At 45.6% G+C, this 24,493-nt stretch overlaps 1 protein-coding gene across 3 annotated transcripts in view; it reads left to right on the top strand.

Annotated features, from left to right (window-relative positions):
* Positions 1-24,493, top strand: part of LOC115111272 (semaphorin-6A) — a 101,813-nt gene that overhangs the window by 44,657 nt on the left and 32,663 nt on the right. For all 3 annotated transcript variants that reach the window (XM_029637153.2, XM_029637152.2, XM_029637151.2), the window contains exons 2-11: positions 538-681; positions 1,130-1,247; positions 12,159-12,219; positions 12,772-12,834; positions 13,304-13,405; positions 19,995-20,085; positions 21,236-21,355; positions 21,726-21,814; positions 22,783-23,000; positions 23,714-23,845. In XM_029637153.2, coding sequence (XP_029493013.1) covers positions 582-681; positions 1,130-1,247; positions 12,159-12,219; positions 12,772-12,834; positions 13,304-13,405; positions 19,995-20,085; positions 21,236-21,355; positions 21,726-21,814; positions 22,783-23,000; positions 23,714-23,845 — 1,094 coding nt within the window. In that variant the 5' untranslated portion in view covers positions 538-581. The remainder of the gene's footprint in view (positions 1-537; positions 682-1,129; positions 1,248-12,158; positions 12,220-12,771; positions 12,835-13,303; positions 13,406-19,994; positions 20,086-21,235; positions 21,356-21,725; positions 21,815-22,782; positions 23,001-23,713; positions 23,846-24,493) is intronic.

Genomic DNA, 24,493 nt, shown 5'->3' with positions numbered 1-24,493 from the left:
GCTTATACTTGATTAGATTATGGCTGCAATAATTGTCTGGATGATTTATAGAAGTAATTTGTTTCCACAACGCACAAGAAGGAGAATAGAAACATCAGCATGGTCACGGGCTGCCGTAAATCCAGTCAGCAATCAGGCGCCAACTCTTAGATGTTGATTATCATGTACTGAGAAAAGTGCTGGCCTATTAACTCTGCCCAGACACCAGGATCATATCATGGAAGCTCTCCTATTAATTCAACTTATTGGCCAGGATGCAGTCCAGTAGAACTCCCACTCCTGATGCTGCTCGGTTAATCACAACATGCCTACTTCAACAAGACCTGGCCTGCCATCGATCTATGACTCATATTACCTCGCTAACCCAATTCATTTGTTTGGCTTGCAATACAGCTATTGAGTCATCACAATATATATATATATATATATATATATACACACATACAGATTGCATCGGCTATGAAAAACAGAAACAGCTAATTCAGATGGACTTTATTTGTTTAACATATTTTTTTCTTCTTGGTCTACTCCTCACAGGCTAAAGTAAATAAGTCATCGAGGAAGGAACCAGTAGAGCTACAATGAGGTCTGAGGCCTTGTTGCTGTATTTCACGCTACTGCAGATTGCCGGGGCTGGCTTCCCAGAAGACTCGGAGCCAATCAGTATTTCACATGGCAACTGTGAGTACACCAAGCCATTTCCTACTCCCCCAACACCCTGTTTTCCAACCACCGCCTCCCACTACCTTCTCCTCGTCTCTCCCCTCTCTCCTCTCCCCTCTGAGTGCTTTTGGAAGGTAGAATGTAATTTGGTGCCCAGGGAAACATAAAAAATGGAGGAGTTAAAGCTGCATTTGAAATGGAGCCCACCCTACATCAAAGGGTAATCCTGTATTTTCCTGTTGGGGCTTTAATGCAGTGTGTGATAGTATAAATAGCACGTGAGGCTCATTGTTCTTTCTCTCTGTATTGGTAGACCCTATATTCCTCCCAGCCATACAGTGTTGGAGCATCCTCCAGCAACCTCAGAGAGACCTTTCTCTCTGTCAGGCTTTTAAAAAAACACATTGCCTTGCTAGAGGGGGGATTGCTTCCTATATTTATTGTTTTTGTTCCTCCCTCTCCACAGATACAAGGCAGTATCCGGCTTTTGTTGGACACAAACCTGGAAGAAACAATACACAACGGCACAAACTGGACATCCAGCTGGTCATTATTATGAACCGAACGTTGTATATCGCTGCCAGGTCAGTTCCCGCCCCTTTTCTCTCAAGTCACTAGCTCTCATATTTGTTCCAGTTTTGGATAGTCCACAGAGTCATGTCAGATGATACCCCACAGAGTCATGTCAGATGATACCCCACAGAGTCATGTCAGATGATACCCAACAGAGTCATGTCAGATGATACCCCACAGAGTCATGTCAGATGATACCCCACAGAGTCATGTCAGATGATACCCCACAGAGTCATGTCAGATGATACCCCACAGAGTCATGTCAGATGATACCCCACAGAGTCATGTCAGATGATACCCCACAGATCCCTGTCAGATGATACCCCACAGATCCCTGTCAGTTGATACCCCATAGAGTCATGTCAGATGATACCCCACATATCCCTGTCAGATGATACCCCACAGAGTCATGTCAGATGATACCCCACAGAGTCATGTCAGATGATACCCCACAGAGTCATGTCAGATGATACCCAACAGAGTCATGTCAGATGATACCCCACAGAGTCATGTCAGATGATACCCCACAGAGTCATGTCAGATGATACCCCACAGAGTCATGTCAGATGATACCCCATAGAGTCATGTTAGATGATACCCCATAAAGTCATGTCAGATGATACCCCATAGAGTCATGTCAGATGATACCCCATAGAGTCATGTCAGATGATACCCAACAGAGTCATGTCAGATGATACCCAACAGAGTCATGTCAGATGATACCCAACAGAGTCATGTCAGATGATACCCAACAGAGTCATGTCAGATGATACCCAACAGAGTCATGCCAGATGATACCCCATAGAGTCATGTCAGATGATACCCCACAGAGTCCTGTTAGATACTTATAACTTATTGTATATCTCACGTTTCAGTTCAAAGTTCATATACACAAACACACACAAATAATAAAAACAGGACAACATCAACATTTACAATAGACACTAGAGAAGCAGACAGTAAAAAGATTAAACCAAACCAGGTAATCAATCAGTTCAGTTAAATTAAAATCAATTCAGAAAATAAATATGTTTAACCATTTATTAAATAATGAATCATGTAAGTCTTGGCAATATAGGCTCTTCTCCTTCAGGGTAGCTCACTGCCCAAGCAAAGCATCAATATCGATATATAAAATGACCTACAAGCAGTGAGCCCATCAGTAACACAGAACCTAACAGGTGGGGTGGTGGTGGTGGGAGCAATAGAAGAAACACAGACTAGCGACAGCAGCAAGCGGCAGCAGGATATGTGAGCAGAACGGTCAGTTTAAATGGACCATCAAATAATGTAGGCTTGATTGTTGCTAGCATCTAATTGGTGCAATCTCACCTGATGCAGGCACTCGGGTTCCCTTTCTGAACTGGCTTTACTTTATCTAGATTCAAATCCTCTGAATACATTTATAAATCAAATACAATCAATAAATTATAACCAATTACAAAAAAACATATTAAGAGACTTAAAGACATTGGATGTGTCTGAATATCCATACTAGTGTTTTAAATAATATGCGAAAATTTTTTAGTTTTATAGTATGTGAAATTTCGAAAATAGTACTCGGAATGCATCATCGAATGCGCTGTTGTTGACGCCCACCGTTCACCGTTCGTTCATTTTGGTACAGCGCATCAATTTATCTGATTATCAGCCGTTGTCAAACACATTAGTTGGAAAAGAGAGTGAATTCTACTAGATCAAAGGACCGTAATGAGTATGGGGTTTAAGTATGTAGAAGGCTAGTGCGGGTATTCGGACACAGACGATGCCTTGGGCAGACTAATAGTTCGGGGCAGACACTGGATAAACTAGATGCTTGGTTCTGGACTGGAACTGAGGTTGTGTGACGGAAACGGGGGAGTCTGCATCAATAGTTTTCTCCATGGGGAAGCATATTGATTTCATTTCATTTTGCATCATCGTTTTTTAAAAACTTACCTAGCTTGCTTGAAAAAATTGACTATAGAGGTTACAAATTTAACAAAGCCACAGCATGGGGAATTCAGATCAAATTGCTCTGTATCTGTGTCGGCTTCTGTATTGGCCTAATTACATAGTAAGTTGATTGGATGCTGTTGAAAGCAACAATGAGTCATTTTGTTTTTTGAGAGCGCTACTAAATAAGTGGCCATTGAAGCCTGGTTCCTAAGTAGCAGGCCTGTTGAACACATCTGTGGTCATTAAGGAGGTGTTGGGAGCTTTGGAGTCCCAGCCTTTGGTCTGACTGCTACCTGCTCCTGGTCGGGCCTGGGGGAAATGGGAAAGTCAGGGATTTATTAGTGGGGTGTGGTGTAAAGACAACACAGTGTGTTTCACTCCAGCATATTTAAAGCAGACGCGAATGCCAACGGACAGATGGTGAGGAGGGAATGTGACGCAGGAATTGTTGGAATTGCTGTCGTTGTGAAGAGTAGATTGATTTTAACTGGGAGAAATGTTTGAAACGATGGAATGCTGCCACCAAAGCCAAGCGGATACCGAGATTTCTGAATACAAATATATATATATACATACAACTAGATGACTAACAGTATAACTAACAGTTAGATGTTCTTTCAAAGTCAAATCATAATCAAATCAAATCACATGTTATTTGTCACATGCACCGAATACTGGTGTCGACTTTACCGTGAAAGGCTTGCATGCGGCCCTTCCCAACAGTTGAATAATAGTGTAACGACCCTGGGTTTATAAGCGCGGAAATCGTCCCTGCTGCACGAGCATGCTTTTGCTGCACAGTCGATAGGTTCGAGACCTGCTCCCTGCTGTTTCATTACAATAATAAAATAGTAACATAAGAGGAATAAAATAAACAAGAATGGAGCTATATACAGGTCAATGTGCAGAGGTACCAGGTATTTGAGGTAGATATGTACATGAAGGCAGGGTAAAGTGACTAGGCATCAGGATAGGTAATAATACGAGTAAAAACAGTCCATTGGCAAACAGCTCAATACACACAATATAATTAAATATTGGGCTGAATATTGTCCAATCAGACCTCCGTAGAGGCTCTTAAAGTCAAAACCCAATGAAATGTGTTTTGTCAGTCTGTTGTCAGTGTTGTGGTGCCAGTGTTGTGGGGCCAGTGTTGAGGGCCCAATGTTTTGGGGCCAGTTGTAGGTAGGGTCATGATTCCATGCCTGATGACCAATCATCTCCATGTGTGCTGCCTGCAGATGGTCAGTGGAAATTGTTTCCAAAATCAAACGCCATTTTGTGAATGGTATAAATCCTTTTGGCTCCTGTTTTACACTGGCAGTAACACCACACAATCTTTTAGCAGCAGGACAAAAACATATTCACTGACAAAATTGTAAATAAGTGGCTTAATAAAAATGTTAAAACGTCATCTTTGGCAATGGTGGCGCTCCAGCAGATGTTGTACATGCCGTTATTTGTGGGAGTAAAACAGTTACCTTGATTAAGTCATTATCTTCTGTTATTTGCGGCTTCTAACATGTTAATTCTTCCACAAAGATTTAATATTTAATTTTAATTATGCACTCAGTTCATTACTGTTGTGGATTGTTTTAATATTCTGTAAAAAAAATCTGCCCTTTTTCTTTTATTAAGGACATTATTCATATGCCAGGATATTACACTTTCATCTCCTAAGAGTCAGTGATTTTCTTTGACTAGCTGTTGAGCAATTCTTAATCTCACATGAAAAAAATACTACAGGTTTACTATAGAACAGTGGTGTATAAGTACTTCAAAGTACTACTTAAGTATCTGTATAATGTACTTTTTACTCCATACATATTCCCTGACACCGAAAAGTACTCATTACATTTTGAATGCTTAGCAGGACAGGAAAATGGTCCAATTCATGCACTTACCAAGAGAATGTCCGTGGCAGACTCACTAAATGCAAATGCTTCATTTGTAAATTGTGTTGGCGTGTGTGTCACGGTTGTGTGGAGAGACGGACCAGGGCGCAGTGTGATTAAAGTTCCACATATTTATTTAAGCGAAACAAACAATGAACCGTAACATCAGAGGTGCTACATGCACTAACTCAAAACAATATCCCACTCAGCAGGTGGAGACAGGGAACCCTTCAGTATGATCCCCAATTAGAGACAACAAACCTCAGCTGCCTCTAATTGGGAACCATACCAAGAGCACCAACATAGAAATAATAAACCTAGAACACCCCCTAGTCGCGCCATGACCTACTATACCATAGAGAACCAAGGGCTCTCTATAGTCAGGGCATGACAGGACCCCCCCTCAAAAAAAAGGTGCGGACTCCAGCCGCAAAATCTGAAACCAACTGGGGAAGGTAGGGGGGTGATTAGTGTCGGTGGCAGCTCCGGTGCAAGTCATAGCCCCCACCCAGATCCCGGATCCGGCCATGGAGTCGGGCTGAACACCGTGCCTGGACTGGGCATCGGCGCCAAGGAGGACTCCGGCCATGGAGTTGGGTTGGACGCCGTGCCTGGACTGGGCACCGGCGCAGAGGAAGGCTCCGGCCTTGGAGCGGGACTGGACGCCGTGCCTGGACTGGGCACCGGTGCAGATGAGAAGGCTCCTGCCATGGAGCGGGACTGGACGCCGTGCATGGACTGGGCATCGGCGCAGAGGAAGGCTCCTGCCATGGACTGGACTGGGCACTGTGCCTGGACTGGGCACCGGTGCAGATGAGAAGGCTCCTGCCATGGAGCGGGACTGGACGCCGTCGCAGGAGGTTCCGGACTGTGGACCGTCACAGGAGGTTCCGGACTGTGGACCATCGCAGGAGGTCCCGGACTGTGGACCGTCGCCGGAGGTCCCGGACTGTGGACCGTCGCCGGAGGTTCCGGACTGGGAACCGTCGCCGGAAGCTCCGGACTGGGAACCGTCGCCGGAAGCTCTGGCCTGGGAAGGCTCACTGGAGGCCTGGTGCGTGGAGCCTACACAAGTGGCACCGGACTGGTGACACGCACTTCAGGGCGAGTGCAGGGAGCAGGCCCAGGACGTACCGGGCTGGGGGGCGCACTGGTGGCCTGGTGTGTGTAGCTGGCACAGATGGTACCGGTCTGAGAAGGCGCTCTTCAGCAGGCCTGCGCTGCAGCATACTCCTTGCCAAAACCTCACTCCGGTATCTCTCATTAGATTCCTCTATCGACTCCCACACAGGCTCTGGCACTCTCCGCTGCTCGACCTCTAGCTCCGCCGACCACCCCTCGTGCTCCCCCCACAAACATTATTGGGGTTGTCCTTGGGCTTTCTGTGGGCACAAACCCTGGCGTTGTCGCTGTCCTCCATTTTTTCCTTCCGTCTGGGGTTTCTCAAGTCCAAAACTTCCTCACCTCATGTTCACGCTGCTTGGTCTTTTGTTGGTGGGATCTTCTGTCACGGTTGTGTGGAGAGACGGACCAGGGCGCAGCGTGATTAAAGTTCCACATATTTATTTAAGCGAAACTTCCAAACAAAAAGAAACAAACAATGAACCGTAACATCAGAGGTGCTACATGCACAAACTCAAAACAATATCGCACTCAGCAGGTGGAGACAGGGAACCCTTCAGTATGATCCCCAATTAGAGACAACAAACCTCAGCTGCCTCTAATTGGGAACCATACCAAGAGCACCAACATAGAAATAATAAACCTAGAACACCCCCATGACCTACTATACCATAGAGAACCAAGGGCTCTCTATAGTCAGGGCGTGACAGTGTGCCCCTGGCTATCTGTACATGTAAAAATAAATTGGGCTTAATTTTGCCTAATAAGACCATTTTGAAATGATTTATGCTTTTACTTTTGATACTTATGTATATTTTTGTAATTACATTTACTTTTGATATTTAAGTATATTTAAAATCAAACAGTTTTAGACTTGTACTCAAGTAGTATTTTACTGGGTTACTTTAACTTGAGTCATTTTCTGTTCAGGTATCTTTACTTTTACTCAAGTATGACAATTGGGTACTTTTTCCACCACTGCTATAGAATACTACAGTACTTACTATAGAATTCTGTAGTAAACTGTAGTATATTCTAGAATTCTATACTACACAGTATAGTATCCCGCTAACATAGTACTTAGTATAGAATGGTTTAGTGTACTGTATAATATAATAGTAAGTACTACAGTATCCCACTAACATAGTCCTTAGTATAGAATGGTGTAGTGTACTGTATAATATAATAGTAAGTACTACATTATTATCTACACAAAAAAATACTGTAATAAATACTACAGTAATGTCCGCAAAAACACTACAGTCCACAAAAATACGAAACATTTTAAACTATAGTATATACTGCAGTATTGAATTTGCATATACTCTGCCCATTCCCCTCCCCCATATCCCAATTCGTGCCACCCATAAGTGAGGAACCTACATGCCAAGTATACACCATATATTGTCTTCCCTTCAGGTGATAGAAAAGATCAGAAGCTCTGAACTGTCTGTTCAGACCCCAGTCCTACCTACCAGATCATAGAAGGAGAAAGACCATAGTACAGTAATGTCTGCGTAAATAGTACAGTATACAACAATCCACAAAAACACTACATGAATTACTATATACTACCATTTTCTTTTACAATGGTATTTATACTATAGTTAACTGTACATACTACAGTATACTACAGTAAACACGACAGTATTCACTGTGTTGTTTTTTTGCGGAATATAGTATATATATGCTTTTGTATTTTTTCATGTGGGATAAGAAAATCAAATTGTTTTCTATTAAGTAATATATGGTCTATGGTTATGAACAATGAGATTATGAGACGGCTGTAATATTCTGTAGGTTTGTATGCTGTACTTTACCATATTTCTGAGTTAATGTCGGAATTACAACAATAATGTCATGAATTCTAATGGGAATTAATGTCAACACCCAGTGAGCACAATCCAAACGTCTTTTCAACTTATTTTCAACGTATTTGCAACATCTTGTGCTCATAGGGCAGTCTGGCCCTTTCTGTGCACTGCCCATACTCAGCCTAGCAGGGGTTGTCAGAGGCCTACTCCCTGCTGTATGTTGAGTGTGTTCTTGCAGTGCTGCTGTGTGTGGGTGTGTGTTTGCTCGGCCTGTCCAGGGCCGACTCTGTGATCAGATGTAGAGCAGACACTGAGGCTTAGCCTGTACTTAAGCTCTGTCCTGGTGTCTGCCCGCTGGGATAATCAGCCGACCACTGCCAGCCTGCCAATAGGTAGCAGCCATCGGGTAGTGGATACCCCCAGGTCACTCCGCATGCAGGGCATTGTCGCCATTCCCTGTCCTCAACTCCGGCTAACCATGGCAACGGCACCCACCCACTGCTTACACCCCTCAATAAGGGTGGGAATGGGAAAGTCTGCCATTAGGAGAGTAGCCCACGTGCACGTGAACACGCCTCCCCTGTCCTCCTGAAAACCCTGTGTCTCTTTGGGCCGCCCCATTGGAGGTCACGTTGGTCTAAATTATTCTAGTCGCCATTAAATCCTGTTAAAGACATCTAATGACGCGGATTACACTTCCTCTGCCTCTCAAAACCAGCTGGTCATTTTTGTCCACTGCAGTGTTTCGCCTGTACAAAAAAGTCAATGAGACTCGGCCAAAAGGACAGTCAGAGAACAGTCAGCGAGGCTCCTCTTTGATCCACTCCTCAGTGTAATGGTGGCCATTTTGCCTCTCTTCCCTCCCATTCACTTGTGTGGAGATGTGAGTGAAACAATATACAATGCCCCCCTACCACTGATGATCTAGTTATGAAGAGGGTGGAATATGGGGATCGTGGTGTCCCATTTCTGAGACGATAGGTGTGGGATGCATACTAATCATGGCCCCTTTCTGCCATCCGAGCGCGAGATTGTTTGACAAAGGGCCACCAGATGGCCCCCACTGGCCCGCAGTTCCCCCAGAAGAAATGGGGTGTTATGAAAACGACATTCCCCAGCACAAAGGCCCACTGTTCTCATGGTTGGATGTCCAAGGGCTCTATTCAGTGTGTATCGCTGAAGCGTTACAGATTGTGTGATGGAAATGTGAAGGTAATTTCTGATTGAACCGACATATGCATCGTTTACCGTGAATGTAGTCTCCGCTAGCACTTTCTATGTTTAGAGCCGTACCTTCCATCCCACTCACATTCTTAACCCGTTGTTTTCAACGTGGATAGAGGTTGAATTGACGTCTGTAGCCCAGTGGGTCAGGCCCACAGTACTGAACCCCTGGGCACAAGCTGGTTGAATCAGCATTGTTTCAAAGTAATTGTGATGTGCAATCTACATGTAAAATACATTTAAAAAAGTAATCAATGTAAACTGTTGTTTTGGGGTGAAATTTCAACCACAGGATTATGCCATCATGGTAACCACATTTCAACCACAGGATTATGCCATCATGGTAACCACATTTCAACCACAGGATTATGCCATCATGGTAACCACATTTCAACATAGACAAACCTTGTATAAAATATGTTGAATTTGTACCTTTAAAACAACGTCAGATTTTCAATGTTATATCCACTATCAGAAAATAAAAACTTTTGGCTGGTTAGCACCTCCTACTGGTAAATTGATGTATCTACAGCTACCCTTTGTTTTAATTAACCAAGCCCAGCCCTGCTTTGCTATGATATTTGTAATTGACTATTAGTGTGCTATCTCGTGAGAATGATTGGTGAGAGATTTCCACTTAAAAACGAAATAGATTCACTGTTGTTATCAAAAACATTCCAAGGGTAGGTTTAACAGAGCAAATGAAATGTGACCGTACTTAATCAATCATCAATAACGCTATTTAGGCCTATATAGCATTTGCAAAGTCATCAAAAGAAATAGTTTGAATTCAATCCAGATATCATCTATAAATAGACAAAACAATAGGCTTAGGGGTTCAAGCTCTGGTTGATTTCAAATGGAATGATATTTAGTGATATTGAATTAGGGTTGGTTGTCAACGCAACCAAATATCAACATTTGAAGGATATTTATCTTCTGCTTAGATAGGTCCATCTGTGTCTACCAATAAAAACATACTATGTTGGATTCACTTCTCCATCTCAACCAAAAATCAAAGTTAAAGAATAAGACTAAATGAAATCAAACTTTATTTGTACCATTCATATTCAATATAATCTTATCCAGGTCATGTGGTTCTGCTATTAGACGAAGCACAGCGATATCACATTAATCTGTTGTTTAAATAAATAAAATATCTGACATTGTATTCCCATTTCAACTTTGCTGTTTTAAATGGTTGAAAGCGCAGTGATAGACATTTGGGTGACAACTAAACCGAAATTCAGACATTGTTTTTCCATTGGAATTTGGTTGTGCTTTGGGATGGTTGAAAGCATAGTGATAACACGTTGGAAATGTAACTAACTTTTTGAGTGGGTGAATATAGGATGTAATCTCATTGATCAACATCTCAACCAAATATTACCAAATTATCCACGTTGAAATGACATGGTGTGCCCAGTGGGGAGTGTGTTTGCTCTCATCTTGGACTCCATGTTTGTTCATGGCAGTGTGAGGGTTCTCTCTGTGGGGAGTTTCAATATGTTTTTTAGAAGTTGCAGTGCCACATAGAGTGCAGTGAAGATGAGAGTCGGCCTGCTGTATATTTAAGAGCTCTCCCACATCTGATGGGACTAGTGTGGCTCTCTTTTAGTGGGGGAAATGGAGGTAGGCCAGCAGGAAACTAATGGGGACTTGCTCTGACATGAGCCCAGGTGCAGACAGTGTTTGACTGCTGGTGTTGACACAGAGACAGCTCCAGCATTGTCCTGCCAGGATGTCTGCATGACGCATGGCTTGGCTCTGTCTTATCTCAGCTGGAGCTCTTCTGGCTCTGCTGGCACTCTGCTGGAATCACTTCCCAGCTAGCACATCATGTTCTGAGAACCATGTTTCTTCGAGCTTGGTGAGAGCATGGTTGTCCTATGGTTATGTCTTGCGTACAACCTCCCCACAACATTCTGGGAATGGTGCTTTGGAATGTTCTCACCACATTTAAGGAACTTGACAAAAAAATGTTGTTTTATCTGTATTTCATTACTTTAACAGATTGTTTCCTGAAAGTTCAAACATGGTTACATTATATTTCAATTTTGGTAATGTTCTAGGAAAGTTCAACTGGTTTTGACATTGGGAATGTTCTCTGAGAAAAGGAGATTAGCACCGAGAGAGGGTGGAACTTCTCCAAATGTTACGCTCTCTAGATGAATTATTCAATTTAGGCTGCAGCACTGATAACATAACTTAGGTTTTCTCCTCTAGGAGATGTGTGGAGCCCCAGGAAACCTATATAAATAAGTGGATTCATTTCTGAAATGCTGTTCCTTCAGACTTTATTCAATTTCGTTAATGAGAGATGAAGCTACTGTGCTGGGTTGGTAGTTATAATTAAAGCCAGACAGCGGCTGTTGTTTCACACTTTGATTTAAACCACATTTACACAGTCATCTCTAACAAATGAATGCCAAAAGTGGTTACAGTGTTGAGCATGGTCACCTTTCCCTTCTCAAACGAGCGTGCCAGTCTCTCAGAGCCACGGTCAGTCAAACACAGTCTGGCTGAAAGGCAGTTAAACCCTTGAGTTTATGGGTTCCATATGTGAGAAGGAAAGCCTCTTTTCCCACATAGGTCTTGTCTGTGCTTTAATGAGTGTTAGTATAGATTTCCTGTGGCTGAACACTATGCTTAATTGACCTGAACAGCAGAGTAACTTTGCACTCCCTTTCCCAGGAACAAAAAGGTTTTTGTCTGGGCGGCAGAAGCAGCACTCTCAACCATTGTTGACTGTTTCTGTCTGACAGAGCAAATAGTCCCTTTGTATATTGTTATATTCTTCCAGTTTGAACAAAGTTTAGACAAAGACGCCTTCGGTTTCAGATTCGCTGGGGGGGTGTACGGGTGGGAGTGAGGGGGTGGGGTGGTTGAATGGTTGTTGATGAGAGCCTGTCTATCTCCTCTGTTTCAGGGATCACATATACACGGTGGATACAGACACCGCCAACTCCGAGGAGATCTTTTTCAGCAAGGTGAGTGTTCTTTTTGAGGAATGTGTTGCTCTGCACCGTCCTGCGGGTGGCTGTCCCGTACGCTGGCATAATCACCTGGCAGGTCATCCTGTCCAGCCCTGCTCCAGCGGCCGTCTGGCGTGAGACACTGCAGCGCCATGACCCCACTAAGCACATTATCCCATCAGGCATCAAACCGCATGCGTCATCTCCGCTCAGAGGGATGGGGCAAGGGAGAAACCGGAGATTTATGTACATATGTAACCACCCCCAACCCCGCCTCCACCTCCTCCACAGTATCTGTTTGTTCCACCTAGTATAATCAGAGTGAGCTGGATCAAAGAGACTGAGACAGAGAGATTGATCACTGAGACCCTGTTTAGTCTTTAATCACTGGCCAGGCGCCAAACATGCTGTAGTGTAGTATAGAGGCTGACCTATAGGACAGAGGCAGAGTTGAGCCAATCAAGCGAGCTAACTGGTGCTCCAGGCTCTCTCTCTCTCTCTTGAGGAATGATCGCCAGGGTAACTAAACAGATCTCCATTGATTCCCCATCAATTTCCTCTCCACAGAAACTGACATGGAAGTCCAGACAGGCAGACGTGGACACCTGCCGAATGAAGGGGAAGCACAAGGTAGAGACTACTCTTTCCTCCTCCTCACCGTACCGCAGGTCATACCATACATAATAATAAACTAAAGCTAGGAGGTTTTCCTGACCACGGGGACCTCACCAGTAAAATGTATGTGCATATTCATATTCATTGAAATATTGTCAACTCTGAATGCCTTGCTGTCTCACATTCTTCTGAATGAATATGTGAAATTAATATTTAAATGTATTTTATTTTATTTTATAATGGGATGGGAAAAAATCCACCAGTTGTCTTTATTGTATAATTAATGTTATTGTGCGTGTTTTGGTTTTCTGTGCATTCGACATTTTGTTCAAAGAATACACTGTACAGGTAGTAGCATTCCAGGAACATGGACTAGTCAGTCGCCATCATTCATTCCTCTGAACGTGGCTGCCCATGTGGTTTTTCTCTAGTTCCAGCACAACAATGAATCATTCACAATATGCACCCCCCTTCTCTCCCTAAGGACGAATGTCACAATTTCATCAAGGTCCTCCTACAGCAAAACGATGACTCCTTGTTTGTGTGTGGAACAAATGCTTTCAACCCCTCCTGTCGAACTTACAAGGTACAGCTCACATTGCTCTCTATCCATGCCCTCTATCCATGCTCTCTATCCATGCTCTCTATCCATGCTCTCTATCCATGCTCTCTATCCATGCTCTCTATCCATGCTCTCTATCCATGCTCTCTATCCATGCTCTCTATCCATGCCCTCTATCCATTCCCTCTATCCATGCTCTCTATCCATGCTCTCTATCCATGCTCTCTATCCATGCTCTCTATCCATGCCCTCTATCCATGCTCTCTATCCATGCCCTCTATCCATGCTCTCTATCCATGCCCTCTATCCATGCTCTCTATCCATGCTCTCTATCCATGCTCTCTATCCATGCTCTCTATCCATGCTCTCTATCCATGCCCTCTATCCATGCCCTCTATCCATGCCTCTATCCATGCTCTCTATCCATGCCCTCTATCCATGCCCTCTATCCATGCCCTCTATCCATGCCCTCTATCCATGCTCTCTATCCATGCCCTCTATCCATGCTCTCTATCCATGCCCTCTATCCATGCTCTCTATCCATGCTCTCTATCCATGCTCTCTATCCATGCCCTCTATCCATGCCCTCTATCCATGCCGTCTATCCATTCCCTCTACCCATGCTCTCTACCCATGCTCTCTATCCATGCTCTCTATCCATGCCCTCTATCCATGCCCTCTATCCATGCCCTCTATCCATGCCCTCTATCCATTCCCTCTACCCATGCTCTCTACCCATGCTCTCTATCCATGCTCTCTATCCATGCCCTCTATCCATATCCATGCCCTCTATCCATGCCCTCTATCCATGCTCTCTATCCATGCTCTCTATCCATGCTCTCTATCCATGCCCTCTATCCATGCTCTCTATCCATGCTCTCTATCCATGCTCTCGATCCATGCTCTCTATCCATGCTCTCTATCCATGCCCTCTATCCATGCTCTCTATCCATGCCCTCTATCCATGCTCTCTATCCATGCTCTCTATCCATGCTCTCTATCCATGCCCTCTATCCATGCCCTCTATCCATGCCCTCTATCCATGCCGTCTATCCATGCCCTCTATCCATGCCCTCTATCCATGCTCTATATCCATGCTCTCTATCCATGCCCTCTATCCATGCCCTCTATCCATGCTCTCTATCCATGCTCTCTATCCATGCTCTCTATCCATGCTGTCTATCCATGCTCTCTATCCATGCTCTCTATCCATGCTCTCTATCCATGCTCTCTATCCATGCTCTGACATCACCTGCTAAGAATTCGCTGCACACACAGTGCTGTATTTCAACCATCTGTGGACGACATAAGGAAGAAGAGGTGTGGAGAGATGGACATTGATGGATTACTTTCAAAAGCGCATGGTCAGATGTGTCCTTTTTTCCAGGTGTAGTTTGACACATTTCATTTAAAATCAGGGAAATCTACACTGACAGATAGTGTAGGCACAGCAGTTCTGTTGAAACATGATCAAGGCCGACGGCCGCCTCGGTTGTCAAGGCATTTTTGGAATAGATTCAAGATATCCAGGCTTTGGCAGAGTTATTAAGCGTCTTTAAACATGAACACCATCTTATTAAGATATCTACTGTCATCCTTAGGAAAGAAAACTCTAGAAGGCTGGCTTTGTTGACATGTTAGGAAATGAATTGACGCCACAGTGAACTTGATTTGAAGGTGCTGTTGTGAGACATCAGGGGGTTGTTGTTTATCGCAAGGTATGTTTACTGCCGAACAAGACTCTTTGCTTCATTGACGTTTTGGTTCAGCGAAGCACAGAAAAGGGCTTGTGTTCTCACTCACATATTCTTTAGAGAATACAGAATTTATGCCTACATTTTGTAGGCATGGTTATTTTTGAAGTTTCTCTGCTCCCATTTCAGGTGCTTCTCACTGTTATTAGTGTTATATTGTCTGCGGAAAGCTGACATCCTCACTGACACACCGTAACACGTAACGAGAGGTGCTGTAAAATGTGTAAATGTTATGGAGAAGAGGTGAAATAAACAGGCTGTTGGCCATTGGCAGGCTCTCCCAAACAACCGATTTCAGGCTTTTGAAGTGCCCGCTGGGTGCATCCAGTCAGCCTGGTTCTGGTCGAGGGGGAGGGAGTATGTGTGCGCATGCATCCACCTTGGCCACAGTTTGCCTTTCCATCTCACCGGCCTGACAGGCCTGAAAAGAGCTTCTGTTTTTGGGCCAAACTCATCCCACATTAATCAGAGCCATGAGGAGGGGGGAAGATATACAAATGTTACTGTCGACAGCAGCTACACAACCCCCCACACCCCTCCTCACTCCCTCGCTTCTCTCCTCCCCCCTCCCGAGGGTCCATCTGAAAGCCAGCTCCTCTGTCGGCGCCGACACTTGTGTACCAGGGCCGTTCAGACAGACACCTTGGCAGCCGTGGGCCACTCCCCAGAGCCAAAGCATAGCTCGCTTTGTGTAATAAAGCCTCCCTCCCCAGCTGCCTGATGTACGACTTGTGTCCGTTAACATCACCTGTTGCCGGGCGGAGCAGGGGAGGGCTGCTGAGAGGCCCAGTTGATATTGATCAGCCATGGTGTATAGCCCCCCACCTCCTGTATAGCCCCAGCCCCTTCCCCAGCCCCTGCCTCAGCCCCTGCCTCAGCCCCTGCCTCGTCCTGACCCCCGCCTCAGCTCCTGCCTCTGCATCAGATTCGCCTCAGCCTCACCCCCTTCCTCAGCTCCTGCCTCAGCCCTCAGCCCCTACCTCAGCCCCTGCCTCAGCTCCTGCCTCAGCCCTCAGCCCCTACCTCAGCCCCTGCCTCATTCTCACCCCCTGGCTCACCCCTTACCTCACTCTCACCCCCTGCCTCAGCCCCTGCCTCAGCCCCAACCCCTACCCCAGCCTAAGCCTGACAGGTAGCTGAGAGATGGAGCATGGCTGTCTCAGCGGGAGAGTCAGTGCACTGAATATGTGCACACTCTGATTTACCATAGCATTAATAAACCCTGCACGATAACAACATAGACATGCAATGACAAAGCCCCTTTCCAGTGTGGAAGCAACCAATTAAAATGCATTTGAGGGCCATGCTAGAGATGTGTTTATTTTCTATTTGTATTATTAATTTGCAGACATGGCCTTAATCCTTGAGTTAATTCATGAATTTACATCCTCAAGGATAGGTCTAGCTTCCCATGTGTTCAATTGTTTATGGAAAAATACAATCATGTTTTCAGGAGCGACAACATAACTGTGTATCCCTTTCCTCTTTGCTGTTGATAGTGGATTGACCTCATAAATATCTCACGATTGCCTGGGAGTCTCTTCCTTCTGTTCAAATGGCAGGAATAGATCACTGACAGAGAGCCAAGCACACAGCAGACAGAGGTCATTGCCATGGTGAAATTAAACAGACAAGTGTGGGGCCTCCCTCCCTCAACCCCCTACAGTGATAGCATAATGCCTCAACGACCACAGTGATAGCATACTGTTTCAACAACCACAGTGATAGCATAATGCCTCAACAACCACAGTGATAGCATTCTGCCTCAACAACCACAGTGATAGCATAGTGCCTCAACCCCCACAGTGATAGCATAGTGCCTCAACCTCCACAGGGATAGCATAGTGCCTCAACCCCCACATTGATAGCATAGTTCCTCAACAACCACTGTGATAGCATAGTGCCTCAACAACCACAGAGATAGCATAGTGCCTCAACCCCCACATTGATAGCATAGTGCCTCAACAACCACTGTGATAGCATAGTTCCTCAACAACCACAGGGATAGCATAGTGCCTCAACCCCCACATTGATAGCATAGTTCCTCAACAACCACTGTGATAGCATAGTGCCTCAACCCCCACATTGATAGCATAGTGCCTCAACAACCACAGGGATAGCATAGTGCCTCAACCCCCACATTGATAGCATAGTTCCTCAACAACCACTGTGATAGCATAGTGCCTCAACAACCACTGTGATAGCATAGTTCCTCAACAACCACAGGGATAGCATAGTGCCTCAACCCCCACATTGATAGCATAGTTCCTCAACAACCACTGTGATAGCATAGTGCCTCAACAACCACAGGGATAGCATAGTGCCTCAACCCCCACATTGATAGCATAGTGCCTCAACCCCCACATTGATAGCATAGTGCCTCAACAACCACTGTGATAGCATAGTGCCTCAACAACCACTGTGATAGCATAGTGCCTCAACAACCACTGTGATAGCATAGTGCCTCAACAACCACTGTGATAGCATAGTGCCTCAACAACCACTGTGATAGCATAGTGCCTCAACCCCCACATTGATAGCATAGTGCCTCAACCCCCACATTGATAGCATAGTGCCTCAACAACCACTGTGATAGCATAGTGCCTCAACAACCACTGTGATAGCATAGTGCCTCAACCCCCACATTGATAGCATAGTGCCTCAACCCCCACATTGATAGCATAGTGCCTCAACAACCACTGTGATAGCATAGTGCCTCCACAACCACAGGGATAGCATAGTGCCTCAACCCCCACATTGATAGCATAGTGCCTCAACAACCACTGTGATAGCATAGTGCCTCAACAACCACTGTGATAGCATAGTGCCTCAACCCCCACATTGATAGCATAGTGCCTCAACCCCCACATTGATAGCATAGTGCCTCAACAACCACTGTGATAGCATAGTGCCTCCACAACCACAGGGATAGCATAGTGCCTCAACCCCCACATTGATAGCATAGTGCCTCAACAACCACTGTGATAGCATAGTGCCTCAACAACCACAGGGATAGCATAGTGCCTCAACCCCCACATTGATAGCATAGTGCCTCAACAACCACTGTGATAGCATAGTGCCTCAACAACCACTGTGATAGCATAGTGCCTCCACAACCACAGGGATAGCATAGTGCCTCAACCCCCACATTGATAGCATAGTGCCTCAACAACCACTGTGATAGCATAGTGCCTCCACAACCACAGGGATAGCATAGTGCCTCAACCCCCACATTGATAGCATAGTGCCTCAACAACCACTGTGATAGCATAGTGCCTCCACAACCACAGGGATAGCATAGTGCCTCAACCCCCACATTGATAGCATAGTGCCTCAACAACCACTGTGATAGCATAGTGCCTCCACAACCACAGGGATAGCATAGTGCCTCAACCCCCACATTGATAGCATAGTGCCTCAACAACCACTGTGATAGCATAGTGCCTCAACAACCACAGGGATAGCATAGTCCCTCAACCCCCACATTGATAGCATAGTGCCTCAACAACCACAGGGATGGGGTGGGGTTAGGATGGGGTTGGGATGGGGTGGGGTTAGGATGGGGTTGGGATGGGGTGGGGTTAGGATGGGGTTGGGGTGGGGTTGGATGGGGTGGGGTTGGGATGGGGTGGGGTGGGGTTAGGATGGGGTTGGGATGGGGTGGGGTTAGGATGGGGTTGGGATGGTGTGGGGTTGGGATGGGGTGGGGTTAGGATGGGGTTGGGATGGGGTGGGGTTAGGATGGGGTTGGGATGGGGTGGGGTTAGGATGGGGTTGGGATGGTGGGTTGGGATGGGGTGGGGTTAGGATGGGGTTGGGATGGGGTGGGGTTAGGATGGGGTTGGGATGGTGTGGGGTTGGGATGGGGTGGGGTTAGGATGGGGTTGGGATGGGGTGGGGTTAGGATGGGGTTGGGATGGGGTGGGGTTAGGATGGGGTTGGGGTGGGGTTGGGATGGGGTGGGGTTGGGATGGGGTGGGGGTGGGGTTAGGATGGGGTTGGGATGGGGTGGGGTTAGGATGGGGTTGGGATGGTGTGGGGTTGGGATGGGGTGGGGTTAGGATGGGGTTGGGATGGGGTGGGGTTAGGATGGGGTTGGGATGGGGTGGGGTTAGGATGGGGTTGGGATGGTGTGGGGTTGGGATGGGGTGGGGTTAGGATGGGGTTGGGATGGGGTGGGGTTAGGATGGGGTTGGGATGGTGTGGGGTTGGGATGGGGTGGGGTTAGGATGGGGTTGGGATGGGGTGGGGTTAGGATGGGGTTGGGATGGGGTGGGATGGGGTTGGGGTGGGGTTGGGATGGGGTGGGGTTGGGATGGGGTGGGGTGGGGTTAGGATGGGGTTGGGATGGGGTGGGGTTAGGATGGGGTTGGGATGGGGTGGGGTTAGGATGGGGTTGGGATGGGGTGGGGTTAGGATGGGGTTGGGATGGTGTGGGGTTGGGATGGGGTGGGGTTAGGATGGGGTTGGGATGGGGTTGGGGTGGGGTTGGGATGGGGTGGGGTTAGGATGGGGTTGGGATGGGGTGGGGTTAGGATGGGGTTGGGATGGGGTGGGGTTAGGATGGGGTTGGGATGGGGGATGGGGTTGGGATGGGGTGGGGGATGGGGTTGGGATGGGGGGGTTAGGATGGGGTTAGGATGGGGTGGGGTTAGGATGGGGTTGGGATGGGGTGGGGTTAGGATGGGGTTAGGATGGGGTTAGGATGGGGTTAGGATGGGGTGGGGTTAGGATGGGGTTGGGATGGGGTGGGGTTAGGATGGGGTTGGGATGGGGTTGGGATGGGGTGGGGTTAGGATGGGGTGACTGCTATCTTTTAGGTGGATTTTCCTCTGACCCTTTTTCTCTCTCCACTGTAGATGGACACCATGGATGCTGTAGGGGAGGACATCAGTGGGATGGCACGGTGCCCATATGATGCCAAGCACTCCAACGTTGCCCTGTTTGCTGGTGAGAGACCTTAACTAATGTGTTACTGGAATGTGGATGTGGTCTGGGAAAATATAGGTTACCCTTTTTAGTCTAAAGAAGTAACCTAAAGAATCTTGCATTACCACATCAACACGAGTGAAAGGTATGCACTTTAAGTGTTTAATGTACAGTGTCTATTTTATGTACAGTAGTACTGTGTGTCTAAGACAATATCCCCATCTGGGAAATTACAGTTAACCTTATTAACCATTATTCAACCAAGGACATTAAACTAGTTGTATGAATGATATGTCAAGATCATTTTAAATTCTACTGTATCTCTCAGTAATCATGTCATTATACAAGGCATATCACTTCAAAGATTAGCCTTTTCCTTTAGTCATAGTCATTAAACATTAGCTGGATAGGACAGTCTTTCTCTTTTTCAGCGTAAGGTTGCATTAGGAACACTAGGGTGCATTTAATACTCTGTGGCCTATTTTAATAGCAATACACTAGCAGTAGGTCAGGAATAAGGAGCAGTCTGTTACATGCTGTTGAACAAATTGTTGAACTCTGGGCCAATTTGTTCTGTGTCTCTGGGAGGAATCTGCTGCTTGGCAGATGTACGTTTGTGGGCAGCTTGGAAACACATGAAGCTATTGTGGTTTTACACCACCCCCCAAAAAATGGAATATTCTCCCGAATCTGTGGATTAAAAATCAATAGAAAAGACTAAACCTCGAATGAGTCAGCTTTCCGTTCGTGGGTTACAGCTCCTCCAGCCGAGGAGCTGTTATAGCGATTCACTCTTACTGATATTCAGTGTGAACTGATTTATGGGATGTGAGTTTCTCTGTGTAAAGCCAACGCAGAGTAAATGCCTTTAGATGACTAGTTAATTTGTAGCAGCGGAATTGGAATGGGAATCTCTGAGTAATCAAGAGGATTCTTTGCTGTCCTTTCAATGATGTAGTTAAAGTTTCCAATGCAGCAATCTAATTGAAGCTGAGGGGCTGAGGTCATTCTCATTGCGCATACTGTTTGCATTGCGCAGCGTGTGTGTGTGTGTTAAATGAGGATAGTTTTTGTGCGTAGCCATTCCTCTTGTCGTGTTTATGTTTGTTCTGCCCATGACTGGTACAGTGGCTGACTTCTTATCCCTTATCCCTCTCTCTTCTCTCTCCAGATGGAAAGCTCTACTCCGCAACAGTAACAGATTTCCTAGCGATCGATGCAGTCATTTATCGTAGCCTTGGTGACAGCCCAACGTTGCGCACTGTCAAGCACGACTCCAAGTGTCTCAAAGGTGAGGAGAGTCATTGGATACAAAGGCCTGATGGTTGAAAGACGTAGAGACACAGACTCATCACAATGAGTGACGGGCTGGAAAACAAATCAGAGTTGATGCTGTCACTCTCATAACCAGTCCCATAGCAGTTATGTACTAAGTGGCTTCCTCTAAGAATGACAACATGACCAGGTTGTCAAAGCTGAATGAATAGATCCCTCATCCCCCACATGTAAAATAGCCCCTTAATAGAGATGATGGATTGAGCTACTCCCAGTGCCGTGCTTGGGCTGGGCCTCACTGTATACTGTGATTGATTCTTCAGGTATTGGATGTAAAATGGGTGTTGATCTGTTTTGTGATGATATGTCTGCTTTTTGTTTTTCAGAGCCGTATTTCGTACAGGCAGTTAACTACGGTGAATTCATCTACTTCTTCTATCGCGAAATTGGCATGGAGTACAACACAATGGGAAAGGTAAGCTGACTGAGGCTGAGGGCTACATCCTCCTGAACAGGAGAGACAGGATGTGCTTTGTGAAGTAAACAGGAAGTGGGTGTATCAAGTATCTGTAAAGGCGGTCAGAATGGCCAAAATGGTGAAACCTTTTTCGATATAGAAAAACATTTGCAGGATGTAGGCCTAAAAATAGTTGAAAATGCATGTCAGTGATGCCTGGAAAGCCATTTGGAAGTCTAAATATATTATCTGACTCGCACTGCGTGCTACTGGTTAACTACTGCTACTGTTGCTTACTCTGGCTGTTTCCTCAAATGATTTTGACGTTTTTCTCCAAAATGAGACAGACAGGAATGGGACGAAAGGAAAAATGAGCTGATTCTTCATTCAAGGTTTTAGACCAAAGGGATATGAGACGTTTTTGATTCATCCTTTCATTTCAGTTTGCATGGAGGTTTAATTGTCTCCTATAAGGAAAATACGACATGGAAATGAATTACATAAACATTCTATTATTTTTGAATAATCGTTGAGCCGGGGAAAAAATATTTACACCCAATTCCGTCTGACGTGTAACACTGCACATGAATACAAAGTGAAATTGTCTGGTTATTTTGAAAGGAATATCACTATATAAGAAAGAATGCAGAGTGGTGTGACGTATGGTTTGGTGGGTGATGTGGGGTAGAGGAATGGTGCTCCCTGATTGATTGATTTGACAATCTGAAACATAATAAGTTCCACAGTCATTAATAATGTGGGCTGTTGTATATTTATGCATGGTGAATATTTTTAAGACCATGGCTCTGGTCTGCGAGACCTGCTTAGTTACAGAGACCTAATAATAATAAGCTTTACCTTCTGTGAGTGTGCTGGTTGGCGCATAAGGAAACCAGCCAGACAACGTGTGTGTGTGTGTGTGTGTGTGTGTGTGTGTGTGTGTGTATGTGTGTGTGTGTGTGTGTGTGTGTGTACGTGTTGTCCAGGTGGTGTTCCCCCGGGTGGCCAGGGTGTGTAAGAACGACAAGGGCGGCTCCCAGAGAGTTCTGGAGAAACAGTGGACTTCCTTCCTGAAGACCCGTCTCAACTGCTCCATCCCGGGAGACTCCCACTTCTATTTCAACATCCTGCAGGCCGTCACCGACGTCATCCACATCAATGGTCGCGATATCGTCATGGCAACCTTCTCCACACCTCACAACAGGTATGATTGTCCGGCGGCCACACAGAAGGAAATCAATTTCCCAGGGAACCGCAGCGCGTAATTCACTGTCACAATAGTTTTGGCACTTTTGTCAGGTGCATAATGTTATTCCTGCATAATGCATATTGAGAATTGAGAATCATTTAAGCAGGGAGTTTTTATCTAAATATAAATTATAAAGGAGCTGTAGTACTGCTACATATTGTAAATCCCATTTTATGGCGTTTCTTAGGCAATAAGACAATTGCTTGTGACAATGCAATTGAGCATGGTTAATGGCCATTAAAAGTCAATGAAGCGGCTTGGGATTCCTATAAGCGAATTTGATCCGGGCATGAATTGCAGTTAGTGAGTGAAATGAGAGGGAACACATTTTGACTGGAGGTAGTATTCTGAATTTATTAGCTATTAATTTAACCAAGTGCTTTGGCAGCATGGCGTGCCTCTCGCTCTGAACATAGCCAACGCTGGCTGATTACTGAGATTTACAGTCTGGGCCACAAGGTTAGCAGAATAAAAGCTCTGTAACCGCCACAATCCTGCCCTTGTACATGATGTCTCCCAATGCCAAGGCAGCTGAAATGCCCCTTTCGAAACATCCAGGAAATAGACTAGTGATTCAGAGCTATGCTATGCGCAGTTTGCACACAGTGGAATCATATCAATTGGACTGAGAAAAGTTCTTTTTTTGTGGGGGGTTGATGTTTCTACAGCATCCCTGGGTCGGCCGTCTGCGCCTATGACATGGCTGATGTGGCCAATGCGTTCACAGGACGTTTTAAAGAGCAGAAGTCCCCTGATTCCACCTGGACACCTGTTCCTGAGGAGAAGGTTCCAAAACCAAGGTATGCCTCCCCACTCACACACACACACACACACACACACACACACACACACACACACACACACACACACACACACACACACACACACACACACACACACCCCAACAACAACAAACACACATTCAAAAACACACACACACCGGCAGCATGAAAGAAGTTCGATATCAGCAAATGAAGCATGAGATCATTTTCCAGATGGCTGCCTACTTCTACAAATGCACCGGCCTGATCAATCTCCATCTCCGTTCCTAATTACCCGGCAAAGAGCAGCTCCTTTTCTCTTGTGAAACGTACGTTTATAAACCGAGATCTGTGGAGGGGGATGGTACTGTAATTGGTGTCTCTCCCCATATGGCTGGCGATAATGTGGAGCGCAACAGGATACCACCCCTGGTGATTAGCATAACATTATGTGTTTGTGTGAAACAAGGTCAGGTGTTAATGTGATCTGAAATCTACGTCTCGTTTATTCAATTTATTTTCTGTTGACGTTATCAGCAGACAAACAGAAGGTTTCACAACGTTTCCCAGGTTTCTATCCCCCACCCTCTTCTGCAGCAGTAGACATGCAATGTTTTTTATTTGATTTATTTCACCTTTATTTAACCAGGTAGGCAAGTTGAGAACAAGTTCTCATTTACAATTGCG

The sequence above is a fragment of the Oncorhynchus nerka genome, linkage group LG27 (assembly GCF_034236695.1).
Source record: "Oncorhynchus nerka isolate Pitt River linkage group LG27, Oner_Uvic_2.0, whole genome shotgun sequence".
Classification (NCBI taxonomy): Eukaryota; Metazoa; Chordata; class Actinopteri; order Salmoniformes; family Salmonidae; genus Oncorhynchus; species Oncorhynchus nerka.
Note: the sequence above shows the minus strand (reverse complement) of the source record. Positions and strands in the feature narration are given on the sequence as shown.